General features: G+C 32.1%; 1 protein-coding gene across 1 annotated transcript; it reads right to left on the reverse strand.

The window, feature by feature from the left end:
- Positions 1-648: 648 nt before the first annotated feature.
- Positions 649-17,855, reverse strand: LOC142329276 (general odorant-binding protein 56a-like). The gene is made up of 7 exons (XM_075373709.1): positions 17,733-17,855; positions 14,956-15,031; positions 13,159-13,214; positions 8,557-8,592; positions 5,304-5,421; positions 2,844-2,917; positions 649-729 (listed from the first exon to the last, which is right to left on the reverse strand). Exons 1-7 carry the CDS (start codon positions 17,790-17,792, stop codon positions 703-705), a joined length of 447 nt encoding a protein of 148 aa, XP_075229824.1. The 5' UTR covers positions 17,793-17,855; the 3' UTR covers positions 649-702.
- Between the last annotated feature and the right edge of the window lie 96 nt (positions 17,856-17,951).

Consider the following 17,951-nt stretch of genomic DNA (forward strand, 5'->3'; position numbering starts at 1 on the left):
TACATTTTATTTTCACCTGTGCCCTAACAATAGTAATAGCTTTATAACAAACAATTTATGAGAAATGACCTTTTAAGAAATTTAGGATAATATATAATGGAATAAATATGCACTATACCTAAAAAAAAAAAAACAAATAGGCTATAGAAACCAAAATAAAATAATGGGCTTGAAACCTAACTAAAACAATTCCATTAAATTACTTAAACAGTTACACAAGGTTTTTGAAGTCTATATGCCTACTTGCCAGACATTTTTGGCACTGATATGTGCTTCTTGAAAAAACAGTCCAAACACATATATTGGTTAGGACACCTATTACATATTGTTTTCATTTGTGGAGATTTACTTGTAGATTCTTTTCTTCCAGCACGAGCAGCAACAGAGGCATAGCAAAGGAAGGACCTACCCCTAGTTTGTGTTGAAACAAGTTTATGACTTGCAACTTGGATGTTTTTCTGTAGCAATGTCATGACGTTCAACAAGTAGGTAATGAACAATTTTTTCTCAAAATGAAACAATGTCAAGTGGCTTCAACTGTTAAAATCCCTTGGGCCAATTGTAAAGTTATGTTTTCGAAGCCCAGGAGCGAAAGTGTTTAAGTATCATGATAATGAAAGGTATATAATAAATAATTAGCAATATTAGTCAAGTTATTACTCTTATTTATTTATAACATTTTCTTGATTTGTTTTCACAATTTCATATGCCACCGAACAGAACAATTCCCTGAAAAAAACAAAATGAAAGTTTTAAGTTCAAATTTAATTTACATTTATAATCTAATGTAAAGTATTGTGTAATTCCCAGGTTTATTATAGTATATGATACAACTTGTTCTATAAAACAAACACACACACACACACACACCTGTTAATCTAAAATGTTATCTGTAAACTTTTGATTAGCCCAGGCTATCATTTGATTATAGAGTAAAAATTTTAAAGAAAAATCCCTTGGGTATAGTATACCCAATTTAATTATTAAAAATAGCTTTTGAGGTGTTATAGATCTATTAAAGAAAAGATGTGTTGAAATTTTCTCCATGAACATTCAACTGCTGTAATTGGAAGCAAATTAAGCATGAAGGAAAATAATAAAAAATCATCTGTTGTGGAGAAAAAAAATAACAACCTTCAATCAAATTATTTTGATTCACATAAATAGAATATACTAACTATTCAAATATTAGAAAATACACCTTCAGAATATTTCCTAACTGACATCAGAAAATAACTTTTTATATGTTTTAAGCAGACATTCTTGAAATGGATTTGAATGATTCCATATTGCCGATATATAAGTCTGATATTTAAATTGTATTCATGAGAAAATTGATTATAAAATTTAATGTAAAAGGTTATATAAATTACTCAACTCTAGAGGGCCTAGCTCATTCTTGGCAGCACTCTTTTTACATTTTAGGTCTGAACTTTTATTAATTTTATCAAGGCAAAGTTTTCTCAGTTAATAATAAATACAGATATATTTTATTATATGGTAACATTTCTTTGCAAAACTATTCATGTTTTTAATTAAAATAAAACTAACAAAATGTGAAAACACATCTTTTTTTTATTAACTTCAAAAAACCTTATTTATAATAAAATAAAAGGATATTTTCACCTTAATTTAAGTTTAAAAATTTAATGCCTAATTAAAGATTAGTAAACTCTTAGTTTATTTAATTCTATTAACTTCAAAAAGTCTAATGAAATATTTAGAAGTATTAGTTTTAATTTTGTGTGATTACTTTTACTTTTTTTTAAAAAAAAGATTACTTTTACTTTTTTTTTAAAGTAAAAATAATATACAGTGTATCTAAAAGAGAAATCCTTTTTGTAACTGCATTTGCATCTGATTTATCATGAATTCCAACAAGCTTAGCTATAACTTTTTTTCAAATTTTCTTACAGTAATAGGCTTTTAATGTCCATATTATACATTCAGTCACATGGTTGGATTATCTAAGTAGTATTAAAAGGTAAGAAAATTATTTTTATGTTTTATAAAGACAATTTGTTGGAATGTGCTGTGCAGTTGTCTGCTAATAGGACAATCGCCTTAATTCTGGATCCAACGTAATTAATTAGTTGTTAAAAATAAAACTTGTCATCCAAGCATTAGCACTAAAAAAGTACTCAAGATGCAAATTTTAAAGCACTGTGGGTATTTAGTTTTGCCAATAACTAAAAGATCTAAAAGATTTTCTTTATTCATATTGGTACAACAAAGAACATTGGTACAACATGCACTTTTGAAGTTTTAAATTCTTTACAGGTTTCATTTTGAACAAATAGGTTTGTCAGGCATTGCACAAAAATAAAGACCAGTTTCATCTGCATTATAGATATCCTGGGGTGAATATTTAGTAATAATTTTTGACTATTTCGTTTTTATCCATTTACTAGCTATTGTGAAATCAGAACTTTATTCTTCACCATGGAGTTGTTCATAGATTATATTCTCTCACCTCTTCCATCTGTCAATTGCAGTGAAAAATTGTTTGCCTATAGTTTGAAACATCAAGTGAATGAAAAATATCAAACTTGAATCAAGAATCTTCTTGATGAAGACATCAAGAGTCCTGCATCACCAGGGATTTATACTAGTGACCACATAATCACTAAAATTATACTTAAAAATTAAAATACTTCATTTGAAAAAAATACTTAGAAGAAAATTATGATTAAAATTTTTTATTTAATAATTTATTTGTAAAACTGAATTTAAATCTGTCTTGCATTGTCACAAAATATAGTGATCAATGTTGAACATTTGATACTAATGTTTTAGTATTTTATATTGATTTTAATCTGTAAAATATTAAAATATTAAATTACCTTTTCCATTTGTTCAGTGATGCATTTTTTTAAAGAGCTTCCTATTTCACATATATTGTTTACATCTGGTTTAGCTGAAAATAAATTTATATATTCATACATTTGCATGACAAAATGAGGTTACAATTTTTTTTAAATACATCTAAATATGCTTCCAGAACATTTTTGCAGAATTATAATGAATTTTATATTAATAAATACAACTCATACTATCATTTTTTTTTAAATTCAAAAACAGTACTTTTAAGTTTATTTAAAAAAATTTAGAATGTTTAAGTTTACAAAAAACAAGCTTTTGCAGACCTTGTTGAAGAATTCTGCTGCTAGAGTATTCATCTAGTTATTAACTCAACTACCAACTTTACATTGGTTTCAGAATATTTTGTATTTCAGACAAACCCTCAAGATCAAAATCATTTGTCATCAAATCTGTGCATTGTGAATGGTCAGAAATGTATCATCCAAAGCTGTTGTTTGACCAGCAGAATGATGTATATTGTTACAGAGTGGTGTTTGTTTTGTTTGGCCTGTGAAACTTTGCAATTTTATGGTAAATTATGATGTATTATAGTTCCAATTTACTTAAATTCTATCCCAAAACACTATTACCATTATTAATTTAGTAGTAACTCCTTGAATTATTTTGGATTGTATGTGTGAATATATGTGCATCAATCTCTTTCAATGTCTTTCAGCAGTGTCGCTCAATACATTATTACCATAAATGTAATACAATCATTAATGGAGGTCAGTGCATTGTTCTGTTAAAAAAACCACTAACTGTGAACATCTCGCAGCTGGCAGTAGTAAGAATGACAGGTTCCATGTTTCAATGACTGCTGTTTTATTCACAACAGGTGGGTAGTAAGTAAGCTTTGCAGATGATTATTGTACAGCTTGCAATGCTCCCTCCTCAAAAAATGTATTGTGATATAATTCAAATCACAACTATTACCCAAGGCATGCAGATGGTTGGATGGTTCTTCATAATTAGTCTTGAATGAGTCCTCTCATCTCAAAGTTGAATCTTGATGGATTACTGTTGTTAACCCTAGGTACACATGTATTGTACCTAGTACATGTATTGTATGTTTAGTACACATGTATTGTGCTGGATTTTTGCCTGTGTTGTGGACCAAAATATCATGTTTAAATTATTTATTTAGTTATGGTGGTTAGCAGTGTATTTGTAAAAACCAACATCATTATAACTTGGTGAGTATGAAGACACTTCATCTGACATGATTGAAAAAATTGAACTGAACAGATGAAGGATCTTTTGCTGTAGCCACTTAAGACTCTGAGCAATTGATTTGCAGCTATTAGAATAATTCAATTTCTCATTGCTAAATAGGAGAATAAAATTCTATGAGAACAACAGCTTTTATAATAATTAAGAGCATTGTTAGAGTTTTCAGAGAACTGAAGTCGATTAAAAAGTTAAGTAGTGGTGTCCTTTTGATACAGATTAATAGTGTGCATAATGCAGCTGTAAATGTTTAGGATTGAAGTTTATAAAAGTGGATACAAAGAAGAATTACCTAATTAATCAGTATCATGTGGTTGTTGAATTTCACAAAAGGGGAACAGTACTCATTTGCCATTATTAACACTGATTTTAAGTTTTTCTTTTAGTTACCAACTTCATGAGGAATAAAATTCACCTATGTGACCATCCAAGTACAATTTTTGTGTCAACTGTATACAGCTTTCAATGCTTGGGATATAGCCATACACATCATAGCTGCCAGTTAGCACAAGTTAGTATACAATGCAGCTAGCCTGAATACATAATGAATATTTTAGTACAATTTATAACATAGAGATGGAATACTGGGTAGAAATTGAAAAATTGCAATTTTTAATTATCATTTTATACTTTGGCCTACCAGGCTCGTCTAGTGGTTAACTCATCACAAATCAATTGTTTAACAGCTGATTTTCAAAATCAAAGGTTCTGAGATTCAGATCCTAGTAGAAATTAGTTGCCTTTATATGGATTTGAATACTGATCAGTGGCTTTCGGTGTACTTTGGTGGTTGGGTTCAATTAACCACTCGTCTCAGGAATGGTTGGCCTGAATCTGTACAAGAGTACTCCTCATTTACATATCATACATATTGGTTCCACTTCATCGTCATCTCATTGGGCCATGGCAGGAGGTTGCTTATTGTTCACTAGCTGAACCAATTGCAACATACACATTAGGAAAATAAAAAAAACAAATTTGGAGCTTTACACTATGTGGCCAAATTACTTGAAGGATTAACACACACCCTATTTACAAAAAAAAAATTTTTTTAATATACATTATTAAATAATAACATATTACTCTAATAAATACGTTAGTTACAATACTTAGTTAAAGAACACTAAATTGAAAAATTAAATAATTATTTCAGGAAATTTAGTGATATAAATAATAACTACAATAAATACTCAGTGAATCTATGTGCTTACCACGGACATGGCAAATATCAATTGCAACTTTTGTTTTACCCAAAATATCAGGACTTTTTCCTAACCAAACTTTTGCTAATGCCTTTGAAACACCTTTATCAAGTCGACCATCTCTTATCTGTAAAAAAATAACATGAGGTAAGAAATATTTAAAATTAAGGATAACTTACTAGGCAGGTACACCCGCCTGAGTACCAAAAAGTAATCTGATTAGTGATTTTATTAAGGCTGGGGGGGTAGGACTGGTAGTTCTGTCCCTCTAGTAGCACAATTTGAGGAACAATATGAGCATTTGTTGGACTTTCTTGAAGGCCCTCAAAGCGCCTCTGCAGCAGTTCACAGATGAGTTTAAGGTAATATCTCTACTCTGGCAAATGGATTAGAGACACTTGCCTGTATGCCAACTGAAGTCAAGGAGGTTATAGTTAAAAGAGGCAGTTTCCATACCAGTACCTTGCCTATTAGGGTGGAGCAGAAACGCTAAGCTGAGGTGCTTAAAAGCACATGGGGGGCCAGCTTAGCCTGCAAGCAGCCAGAACTCATCTTCCTGAACAGGAGGGAGGGCTCCACAAAAATGGTTAAAGAAATTAGAGAAGAATTTCAGACTGCTGTTCTGGGCAAGAGGTCAAATTTGAAAATTAGGAACATAAAGGATACTAGGAAAGATCTGGTTATTATTGCGGATGACAAAGAGACAGAGTCATTTCAGAATCTGCCATTAGTAAAACACTGGAGGTCAAGGTGGATCAGAAACGTAAAAGGAAGCCTGAAGTCATTGTCTATGATGTAGATCGTTGCCTGACCGAGGAGCAAGTTATGTCTCTCACACGGGAGCAAAACACCATCTTGGATGAGGCAACATTCAAGTCTGAGTGCAGATTTTTGTTTTGAATAAATATAATGTGATACCTAAGTATCTCATTATATTTGAAGTTGGACCTACTCTGTTTAACAAGTCTGTTGCTGAGGGTAGGCAGTTTGTGGATTTCTCTTCTTGTAGAGTCAAGGAGTACATTGATATTAGAGATGTTTTAGGTGTTGTAGATTTGGTCATAGGGCTGAATTCTGAAAAATTCATATATGCTATAGGGCAATCTACCAGCCCAAATTTTATTGGTTGGCCAAATTTTTTACTGGAAATAACAGTATGTCTGCAGTTCTATATTGGAGGACATTAGATTGTGCCTTTTTGAGGCAGGTTGCTGATACTCATCATGTCGCTGTTAACCTTGTTATTGATGATCTTGTTTTCTGTGTTGTTAGTCCCACTGAGGAACATTTAGAAAAGTGGTAGAGAATTCTTGGTCTTGTTGGTAACTATCCTAAAGTGCTAGTGCTTCTTGGCATACTTTTGTTAGAGAACAAGGAAATAAGGATCCTTGGGGGTGTTGTATATAGAATCCTAGAACATAAGCATAAGAAAAATATTCTTTTGTTGGCTATCTCATCCCAGTAGGATATTGTTTCTAATAAATCTGAGATTTTAAATATTTTATTAAATGATTTATTTCCGAATGATGTTATGACTAGTATACCTTGTATCATCTACGAGTCCAAGAAAGAGTTGCTGCTTTTTGCTCTGATGTTTTACCTGTGGATATTTCAAAGGGAGTGATATGTCAGGTAATCTGTAGTTCTGGTAGGAATAAAACCCTGGGTTTTTATGGAATCATGGCGGAAATCCTTGTCCGTTCTGTCAAAATTTGTGTTGGTTCTTTGACTAGAATTTTTATAGGATACTCTTTTGCTGGCTATTTACCTGTTTACTGGAAAAAAGGTGTTTAAAATTGTTGTTCAAAACTATTTTAATAAAAAAAATCATCAGTACTTTATCTATATACTTGTTATTTGCTGCTTTTTATAACCACTTTTTCTTTAATTAGCATTTTTAACCTCTTCTACAAGCTTTATCTTTCACTTTTTCATTATGTTACCACACTTTATTAAGGCAATAACTAGTTTTCTTTTTGATATACTACTGTTCACCCATCTGAATTTTCTTTGCAAAAGGACTGAAGATTTTCTGTTGGATTGATATCAGATGAGTTTCTGGTGAATTCAATTAAACTTTAGGCTTTAGATTTTTTTCTTTTTTTGTGTATGCCAAGTAGTAAAGTCTTGCTGGAACGCAGTTGACTCATTTGGTTGAAGATGCTTCAAATTTAGAACCATTCTGGAATTTAATACTTAATTATATTTTTAATATTCAACAAACCTTAAAATAAAAAGAGAATGATTTTGTTCCACTGATTGAGAAATATCCTGAAAACCTTTTCTTCATTGAATGTTTAATAGTTTACTTTGATATAAAAAGTATGCTTTGAATTTTTCACCATCAGCTCAGTGATGTTGGATCAATATCTATCTCCAAGGCAGAAAACATGGCTTTTCTGCCTAGTATAAGACTAATACATTCCTCCAATCTTTCTTGGTCTAATGTTAATATTTGTTTTCCAAATAAAGATATTTCTTCCTTACAGCAGCTGTCAGAATTTGTTTTTTCCAGTTGTTTTGCATCTTGGTAATCTTGCAACAAGTGTTGATGAACAGTTGAATCATGAACACAGCTTCTCAAACTATAAGATTTTTTCTTATTGTCAAAAATACTTACTTGAGGATCAAATTTATTTGCTCTCAATAAATACTATCTTCTCTTAAAGTTCTGTCTCATTTCCCTTTCCGTCTAAGACAAAATGATTTGGTTTCAGTTTCAAGCTTAATAATTTTACACATAGCATTTTTAATATCATCATACTTAATAAAAAGTTGTCTTTGAATTAATGATATGCTCTCACAATGGTTTATTTTAATTTTTTTTTTATTTTTGAAGCTGAACAACTATTCTGTCAATCTTTTTGTAAGTTTTTTTAATCCACTGACATATGGATTAAAAAAGTTCATTCACATTGCCTATGTGTTGAATCTCTTAGTATCAGCAAAACAATGAAATAAGGTGCAATTTTTTTGATTATGTTGTTGTTAGAGTATAAAAAAAACAACATATATTTGGGTGAAAACATTTAAAATAAAATCTTTTAAGATGGTCAGTTGTCAAAATAACAAGGAAGAAAAAGAAACTTTAATAATGTTTCTGTCAGAAATAGATATTTTCCAAAGTTTGCTCTTGTATTATGAATAATAGTTTGTGTTAATGTATTTCTATGTATTCTTTTTATCTTAAATAAGGTATTAAGTTTACAGTTATTATGATGTATATTTCTGTAATGAGCATTATCAATAAAATCCTACTTACCAGACCAAATTCATTGAATACACATGACATGAAACACTGTGAACAAACAAGAAATTAAATACTTTACAGAAATGGAGCTTAATAAAAAGTTAAGAAAAAAACAACATATAAATAAATATATTTTTGAATTATAATATGTCTGTATGAAAATTACAAACAACCATGCAGTAGAATGATAGTTAATTGATGTCAATCAGTGTTTCTTTTGAAACAGACATTTTTATTTATTATTTATTATAAAAAAACCATGGATATATTTGGAACAAATAGGAGAAACATTTTTCCTATTTGTTCCTTTTGTTTTAAAGAAACATCATCTATCATTAAGTCATAACCCACTACTATCACCTCACTAGATCACATCTAGAATCATAACAGAGTTGTAATTGAGGACGACCTAGCTCCACCACAGGAGACCCCTTCACAGTCAACCATGAAAGGTCTTTTAAGGAATACTCCACTGGCTGAAACAAGCAACACAATAGTTAAGAGAAGGCAGTACTCGGATAGGTTGTTACAGCGTTCAAGTCCTAGTAAAGCCAGTTATTTTTACACGGATTTGAATACTAGATCGTGGATACCGGTGTTCTTTGGTGGTTGGGTTTCAATTAACCACACATCTCAGGAATGGTCGAACTGAGAATGTACAAGACTACACTTCATTTACACTCATACATATCATCCTCATTCATCCTCTGAAGAATTATCTAAACGGTAGTTACCGGAGGCTAAACAGGAAAAGAGAGAGAGTACTCGGATAGGGTAGTTTGCCAGTTAAAAGGTAACATTCAATCGGAAGCATTGTTATGCCCTAACATTGCACACACGAACAAGAATAATACAAAATCAAAAATTAACCTGAAGCAAAACACCTACATTTTCATATTCAATGTAAACTCATTCATGCAGACTGGTAGATTAAAAATAATAACCCTCCTAATAGACTAATACAAAATTTTCATCATGGAACTGCAGTAAATAAGAAACATCGACCAGGACACCATGGGTTTAGAGGACCTGGCACATATGTTGTCAGCAGCTTTCATTGATGCTGCTGAGCATTCGATTCCCTGTAATTCTGGTTGAGATAGGCTCGCAATATAGAGGAATAGGGAATTAACAAGTATGAAACAGGCTGTCTGTCATTTACAGAGTCTCAGCATGAGGGCAAGCATGGAATGGTGGGCAGTCCTAGTTGTGGAGCATAGCGATCAAAGATCTCATTATTTTCATAAGGTCCACATGGCTAAGAGGGATTCTTGTTGTTCCTTTGTTATTGAACACAGAGTCAAGGATCCCTAGGGTGCTGTGTGTTGGGTTTTAGGACACAAAAAAGGACATTCTTCTGTCTGCTCTCTTAAACCGGCATGGTGTAATATCAGATGTATCTGAAATCTTATGCAGATTACTTAACAATTTACTGCCTGATAACAACAAAGCTGGGGAGACCGCATACCACCTGCAGGTGAGTGGTAAGGTCGCTCTGTTTGCGGAGATGCATTGTCTGAGGAGATTGCTGAGGCCAAAGCGTGTCAGGCTATTTGTAGTTTAGGCAGAAGGTTAGACCCCAGCTTTGTTGAAATAACGGTGGAGCTCCTTGTTCGCTTGGAAAGGGTAAGTGTGAGAACTATCATCACACGGGTCTTCAATAAATTGTTGTTTGGCAGGTGCTTCACTGTGCTCGAAGAAAGGGATTGCTAAATTGCTCTTTAAAGGAAGCGACAAGGATCCCACTGTTAGTTCGTCTTATAGGCCTCTGATGCTACTGCCGGTTATTGGTAAAGTCTTTGAGAAGGTTCTGTATCTTTGCATAAATGAGAGGCTGCCGACGACGGATTCCTGCTGGTCGAAGGATGCTCGTGGAATGAGGTAGAGATTAGGGCCACTCGTGTGTTCAGGATATTGGAGTTGTGGGGTCATCAACACAAGATGAGGTTTAGCCCAGATAAGATCACTATGATGCTCCTCAAGGGCCGTTTGGCTGTTACGGGGGTTCTGAATGACGCTTTTCATGTGCTGTATGAATGTACAAAATACAATGAGAAACATACCGAGGTGGTTTGTCGTTTCGACATTCTGGGTACACAGCAGAATTGGAGTAACCAGGCCGAACGGTCAATAATTGAGGAATTCATGATTTACCTAGCAAAAGAAAGGATAGCGGAGAGGGTGTAGAGTCCTGACTGAGTTTCCCTTGCTTCTATTGTTTTCTCATTTCTATGTTTTCTCATTTCCTTGTTACTTTGTATTTGTTGGTTTTTGGTATATTGTGGTTTTGTTTAATGTGTCACTTTTATGTTTTGCACTTGTTGGTTGGTTTGAGTTGTGTCGAACTCATTTTTACCTGCTCAGATAGGTGATTTCAGTTCCTTCAGTTAGTGAGTTAGGAGTTTGGCTGTGCCGAGTGAGGTAGTATTTTTATCGCGCTCTGCTTTTTCCTTGTGTTTTGATTGGTATTCTTATTAGACTGAATAATGGATATTGGGATTAGGGTATCAGATGTGTTTGATCAAATGAGTTATTTGGATGATTGATTGATTTTTTACAGTGTTTTTTTAATAATATTATTATTATAAGTAATTAGGACCTATATTCGCTCTTCGCTAGCTGTGCTTGCGTGCCAGAGTGGATTAGTATTACGAGTTTTAGAGGACAGGTGGTCGTTATCTATTGATAACACTGTTTGTTTTTGTATTTATAAATAAAATTTAAAGAGAACTTCATTATCTTATCTTGCCGGGTTAGTTGAATGAATTTAATTATTAGTTTTATTTATGCAGCTGGCCTATCAAAGCGATAGCTTTTATTCGTAACTTTAGTAGTTAAGCTACATTTACTGATGTAATAATAGAATTTAATTTCTGTTATTTTCTCAAGAAACGAGGAATTTTACATGGAACAAGAATCTGGTAGTCTTACTTTGGTAGAACCACCCAGACTCAAAAAAAAAAAAATGGAAGGAAACGCCTCCTGGGGGAAAAAATTGTGTTGCACGCCCCAAGTGGAGAAAAAGGAGCCTGGACCGTCCTGACGAGCAAGACGAGGTGGAAATAGAGGTTACACAATCAGTGGCGTCAGTGAGAAGTGATCTAGGAAAGAAAAAATAGCAGTCAAAGGAGCAGCTGTTCAAGAGGAAAGTAGACGTGCTTGACAGTAGTGAGGATAATGTGTTGGATGGTATGGATCTAGATCATCTATCAGAGATACATCGTATCTGGTAGAACACAACACTAAAACCGAAATCAAAGAGTGTGCCTATTCGATCTTAGGGAAGGCAAAAAATGTGGAAGTAGTGGTGGAATCTTTATACGAGATACTCCTACCTAAACTGGGTGAGCACAAGGAGACACAAACGGAAGTGACCGTAGAAATGGACAACAAGAGTACTCAAACACTGGCCAAGAATGGTAAGAAGGTTGAGAAAGTGCTACAGTCTGATGTCTTATGTGATCCGAAGGATGTCATGGAAATTAAGTGATAGAAAGATCTTTATCAGTAGGCAGAGGTGTTACGAGGTCTCTTGGAGAGGGAGTAGTTGAGGGATTGCGTGTCTTCCTGGTCCCTAAAGGAAAATGGTAGAAAAGGAAAATCACTGACATGATTAGGAATTTGGCTACGGTTATTGGAAGGTGCTTGGATACTGGAATGCCTATTCCGAGTGGTACCATTGTAGAAGACTAGGAGTATTGAAATGTTACACCCAGAAAAGACGAAAACGGAGACAAAAGCACAGTATTTGTGATTGTGGTAGAAAAGGAGAGTGATGAATCGGTTAAACAAATCAGCAAAGCATTGTATAGGATTGGGAATATAGACAAAACAAGAATTGTGTTCATAACCCCTAATGATGAGTCTGGTATTAAATTTACTAAGATAATTGAACTCCGGGCAAGAAGAGGGTTAATGGAGGACAACTGGCCCATCTATCTCATTGAAGGAGAACCTAAGAAAAGAATTCCCCAAGGGCCAGCAACATTGATTGTGATAATTAGGAAACCAGGGACAACATATGCTGACCTATTAAAACAAGTCAAGAATGGTTTCAGCGAAGAGTTAGTAGAGGATATTCTGTTTGTAAAGAGAGCAAGGGTGACGGATACTATGGAGATATCTGAGTGATTGATTCACCTCAGAAGAGCGAGGATGTGATAAGACGTTTGGGAATGAAAGTGGAGAATGTGGTGGTTGGAGAAGGGCCCCATAATGCTAGAATGATTTCAATCCATGTGAAGGATCTTGACATGGATACCACTATAGAAGAGGTTTAGGCTGCAGTTAATAAAGAAGTGGGGCAGATATTCCGGTTAAAATGTATGCATTAAGACCAGCCTTGACACCAGCCTTGATTAAAACCAGCCAGATGAGACACAGAAGGCCACGGTGATGCTGTCTGTAAGAGGAGGTAAGATGTTGGAAAACAAAGAGAGAATTAAATTGAGGTGGCACTCTTGCTGTATAGAGTCTAGAACTGATGACATAAGATGTTACCGTTGCTGGAACATAGGACATAATGTTGCTATAACTGTGGGAGTGTGGGTCATAGAATGTGAACGTTGTATTGGTCCAAATAAAAACAGCATAAATGTGAGAAATAGAAATTACCTTTTCATCTTGATTAACTGGAAGTTGATCTGATAATAAAAGTAGTTTTGCATTATCTAAAACAAGAAAAAGCTTACAGTTAAGATACAGTAAATCAGTTATAGTAAATACAGTTAAGATATTGTAATAATGTGCAGCATAATGCATAACATTTTATTTTCAATTTTAAGCTTAAGTGCATCTAATGTGGTGACTGCATCATTTCATTCATAGCATATATATCTCTGAATAATAGTCTCATATTACTACAATATAATAGTTATACTATTTTACAAATAATCTTAGATTATTTTTGTGTAGCCATCTTTATTTCAGTTCATACTACATCACGAAGAAGAGATGGAAGAAAATGTGACTTGTACTTTAATCAAAATTTTTACAACCCGCTTTCTAAATCTATAGAAAGATTATTTGTTAAAGACGCACTTAAAATGGTTAGGATGCTCATTAGTGTGTGGATTTGGTTTTCAACACTTTATAAAATTTAGTCTATTTGTAAATTTTGTATTGAGTTCATGATTTTTCCTCCTTGTAAAATTTACTTGTCATAGATTACCATATTTTGTGTGTGTGTGTGTGTGCGTTCGTGTTCTATACCGTATATATAATCTATGACGTGATTTATGAAGATTGATTCTGGCATTGTATGTAGTGCTTGTGTTTTTTGAATCTGAAATTGAATTGCCACAACACACAAGTGAAATTTTTCTGGATCCCTATCCATTTGGGAATCCTGGATAACAAACGTGTGGATTTTGCTACTACAGATGTATTTAGCTAACCGTCTTTCACTACTCAAGTTACAACTACCAATTTTATTAATTTGAGTAAAGAGACACTTCGAAGACAAGGTAACTGGATGGCTACAATGGATAATAAACTCCGACACATTAAAGATACGGTGTTACCGTGGGACTCTTCATGCAGAAAAATTTGCCGAGAGGAAGTGGTCCTGTGCCAATTGCGATTATGACATACCAGAGCTACTAATGGATACCCAATGTCGGCAGAAAATGCACTATGTGGTATGATGCAATTGCCATCATGTGACTGTGCACCACATCCTTGTGAACTGCATATCTTATGCGGCCTTACGTTGCAAATTTAGATTACCATGGAACATTCAGTGCTCCTAGGAAATGATAAGAATGTACCAGACCGGGTATTGTTACTTCTAAGAAGAATCAATTTACTTAATAAGATTTAATGTTAATCAATCATAAATTTTATTTTATTATTTGTGTTACATATTTTGTCCTAACAGTTACGTTTCTTTTATTATTTTAGTTTTAACCTTATTAATATCTTAGTTTTAACCTTATTTTATTAATATTTAAATATCCAAGAAGGGGCTTTTTTGTTACTTTTTTACCTAGGCAATGATAACACGAAAGCGTTTCTCACCCCAAAAATAAAAAAAAACCTGAAACTGTGTAAAAAATGTATTTAGTGCAGTTATAGTTTGCATACAGCATTTTATATTTTATTAAGTTACAGTATAAACCATTGAGAAATTTATATTTTGTTCGGATTATTTTTACTTCCCAACTTTTATATAAAAACAGAGAAAAAATAGTTTTTAGAAAAATAAAAAAATTCACTCCCTATTATACTGTATTTTTCAAAATGTTAAGTCCACTTTGTTCATAAATACAAATTCTAATTTCAAAATTTTATGTATATGGAAGTGTCAGTGAGGTGGAATCAGTTTTGCATTGTGCTTAAGAAATTATTTAACCTACAAAAAGTAAATTTGATGAATCGTATTAGTATTTAAAATAACTGAATATTTCTTACCTTTTGTTATACTGTTGGTGTTAGCGCATTGTTTTAAATCAGAAAAAAGTTTTGTAACAAAGTCTCTATTATTATCCTGAATAAAAAAAAAAAAATTGTTAATATTTTTATCATTAACATATTACTTATCTAACTATTATTATTAAGTTAGTTACACATTTTAAACTTGTGTGCGTGTGTGTGCTCATGAAATGCGCACGCCATCAAATATCATGTGAAAACACACTCGTGTGTGTTTTCACATGATATTTGTAAAATTTGAGAAGAAATTCATAAATACTGTTAGTCCTCTGTTTTGTTCATTTTGGTCTTCCAAAATCTGAGAGTCTTCCAAAAAGAATCTAAGAATCTTTCTTAGTGTCTTGAACTTCCTGAAACCAAACCAATCTTTATCTTCCATCTCAAATTCTATTCATCCGTATAATATTCCAGAAAGTATTTTTGATGTCAAACTGGAAGCTCTTGCATTAATTTGCTCCTGGTTTCTTTAGTATTCAGTTACTTTGTTTTATTTAAATCAGTGAACATTTCTTATATTTTTCATACTAACTTGTCTGAGCTACACAACTCTACTTCATCAAAACAGTGCTATAATTTTTATTATATTTAATCTCCCTAGCTTTATTGTTTTTTAAATCTTTTAGTTTCCCCTAAAATTATCAGTTATTTTCAGGTAATTTTCTCCCTCTCTCTGCAGTTACGTTTATTCATGCTACTGTCAGCTCTTTTTTTTCTAATAGTGGTTTTCTAACCATACTTTTTCTATACTAATACCTTTAGGTTTTTTCTCTCTAAAGTGTTTTCATTTATTTTCCTTTGTTAATTGATTTTTTACTTCATTAAGTTTCTCCTTCTGCTTTCCATTGCTGCTTTCATTTTCAGTTTACTTTATTTTTCATAAGTAAATACATTATCTTATCACTTATTTTTTTGTGTTTTATATTTTCAATATTTATTCATTAGTGACAAAATATAGTCATTTTTTTTAAAAACTTAAATTTTTTACAGCAGGGCTGGTTGCTTTTACAGTATCCCCTTTCCTGTCCTATTGATTTTTTCAGTATGACTTAAAATCATTATCTTCTGATTTTTCTGTATTCCAGTTATAAACTCTTTGTTCTAAGTTTTTTTTATGGTTTTGTCAACTTTAAACCTCATTTCATCTTGGATATTTCATAAATATTTATATTTGCTCCTCAATGTTTTCAGAATTGATTTTGGAATTTCTCTAACAAAAATTATATTCTAATGAAAATTATAATTTATTTGATACCATACTGCAATGCCTAACCTTATCCATATGCATATTATTTTATAATTCTAATAAATAAATAAATCTTTTAAAGAATCTTCATTATTGCTGTTATATAATTTGTACAGAATTCTGAAAGCCTACAAAATTCATTTCTCATGCTAACCCCAAATTCCTTAATTGTTTCTTCTTCCTTTCTTTTCCTTACTAATCCATCACAATCATCATTATCATAATCAATTTTTTTTTCTTTTTTGCAATATATATTGTCATCGACTTCTGAGATTTATAAGTCATGAAAAGTCACCAAGAGACTCTTCAAATGAATGGATGCATAGGCTCTGATATTTAAATAAAATACATATAATTAAACATAAGCACATTAAAAAATCTTTAATAGAATTCATAAATTGTTAGACAGTACTGAAAAAATCCTATGATCAAATATAAAGGGCTTTCTCACAGAGGATTGTCAGTCAAACAAATGACTGATCCTTATTTCACAGAAGACTTACTACAAACTTATCAGCAATCTGCTGGCATGACGGTAAGCAACTCTTCTCTCCTTATTGTTTTTCAAATCAGCAGCTCTATAGGTTCTTAATTCATGCCTCTTTCTGAGGTGGCCATACACTCTTGAAGTTACTGAAGAATGAACATGTTACTGAGTACAAGAACACTCAGCAAGCGTACTGGCAAGCCTTGTGATATGCCATTTTCTAAGGTTTTTTCAAACAAGTACTCATTATAAGCCTGAGTTTAAAAATTAGTTTTTCGTCAAGGAAAACTGGTAAACAGTACTGTAAATAAGTAAAGAGTAAAATATGTAGTAGTACTGTAAATACATAATAATACAGTAAATAGTACTGTTGTCAAGGAAGAATACTGGTAAATTACCACAAATGCCCTATTTATGCCCTATTTAAGCCTCTACAGATCAAAGAAGACTGCTGCAACGCAATGTTCCTTTTGGATGAAACTGTCAGAAAATATATTTTCTAAATTAATTATTTGATCAGTATTAGAAAAATTGTTTATTTCTCTAATATGTATCAAAAAATATTTTTGTGTGCATTTCTTATTAGCAATTGGGTATATTTGACTATTAGTCCACCTGTTATTTAATAATGTTAAAGAGTTGTTCATTATAAATAAAAAACAATAGTTACTACTTTCAAGTATTCAAAGTGACTCTCTCCAAAATTCATTTCTGCTAAAAACAGTATTAAAAGCAAGTGTTCTTAGCTTCAGAATTCAATTTTGAGATATTAACTGTTTATCTTTTGATACCCCTAAACAATATAGCTGATGTTATAATGACAGATGAGGAAATATAATTTCTGCAGCATCAGACAAAATGTATTTAGACTTAATTTTAATTAAAACAACAAATAAACCAAAAATTATTAGGGAAATTATTAATTATAGATTTAAATTTATGAAGACAACATTTTTGCCAAAAAAACATTAATTAAATAAAATGATTAAATTTAATAAATATATTATTAAGATAATTACACCATACCGTAACATAACATGAAGATGTTGCTAAGCAGATGAAAAGCAATGTAAATTGACAATACATATTTATAAAAACAAATTCTAAAAGGAACAAAGATGATATTATCTTGCTTATATATCTTCTGACTAAAAGATTTTTTTTTCAATTTCAAATATTTGCTTTTATGTAGGTAGGTATTGTTTATCATCATAAAATGATTTCAAAGAAACAAACAAAAGATCC

The sequence above is a fragment of the Lycorma delicatula genome, chromosome 8, assembly GCF_047948215.1.
Source record: "Lycorma delicatula isolate Av1 chromosome 8, ASM4794821v1, whole genome shotgun sequence".
Lineage (NCBI taxonomy): Eukaryota > Metazoa > Arthropoda > Insecta > Hemiptera > Fulgoridae > Lycorma > Lycorma delicatula.

What these genes read in the sequence shown, in the direction of transcription:
- LOC142329276 (XM_075373709.1), bottom strand. Translation starts at nt 17,792, where the DNA reads ATGTATTGTCAATTTACATTGCTTTTCATCTGCTTAGCAACATCTTCA. An exon ending in TGATATTTGCCATGTCCGTG is followed by an intron (nt 2,918 to 5,303) that starts GTAAGCACATAG and finishes ATTTATTTTCAG; the next exon opens with CTAAACCAGATGTAAACAAT. An exon ending in TCACTGAACAAATGGAAAAG is followed by an intron (nt 730 to 2,843) that starts GTAATTTAATAT and finishes TGTTTTTTTCAG; the next exon opens with GGAATTGTTCTGTTCGGTGG.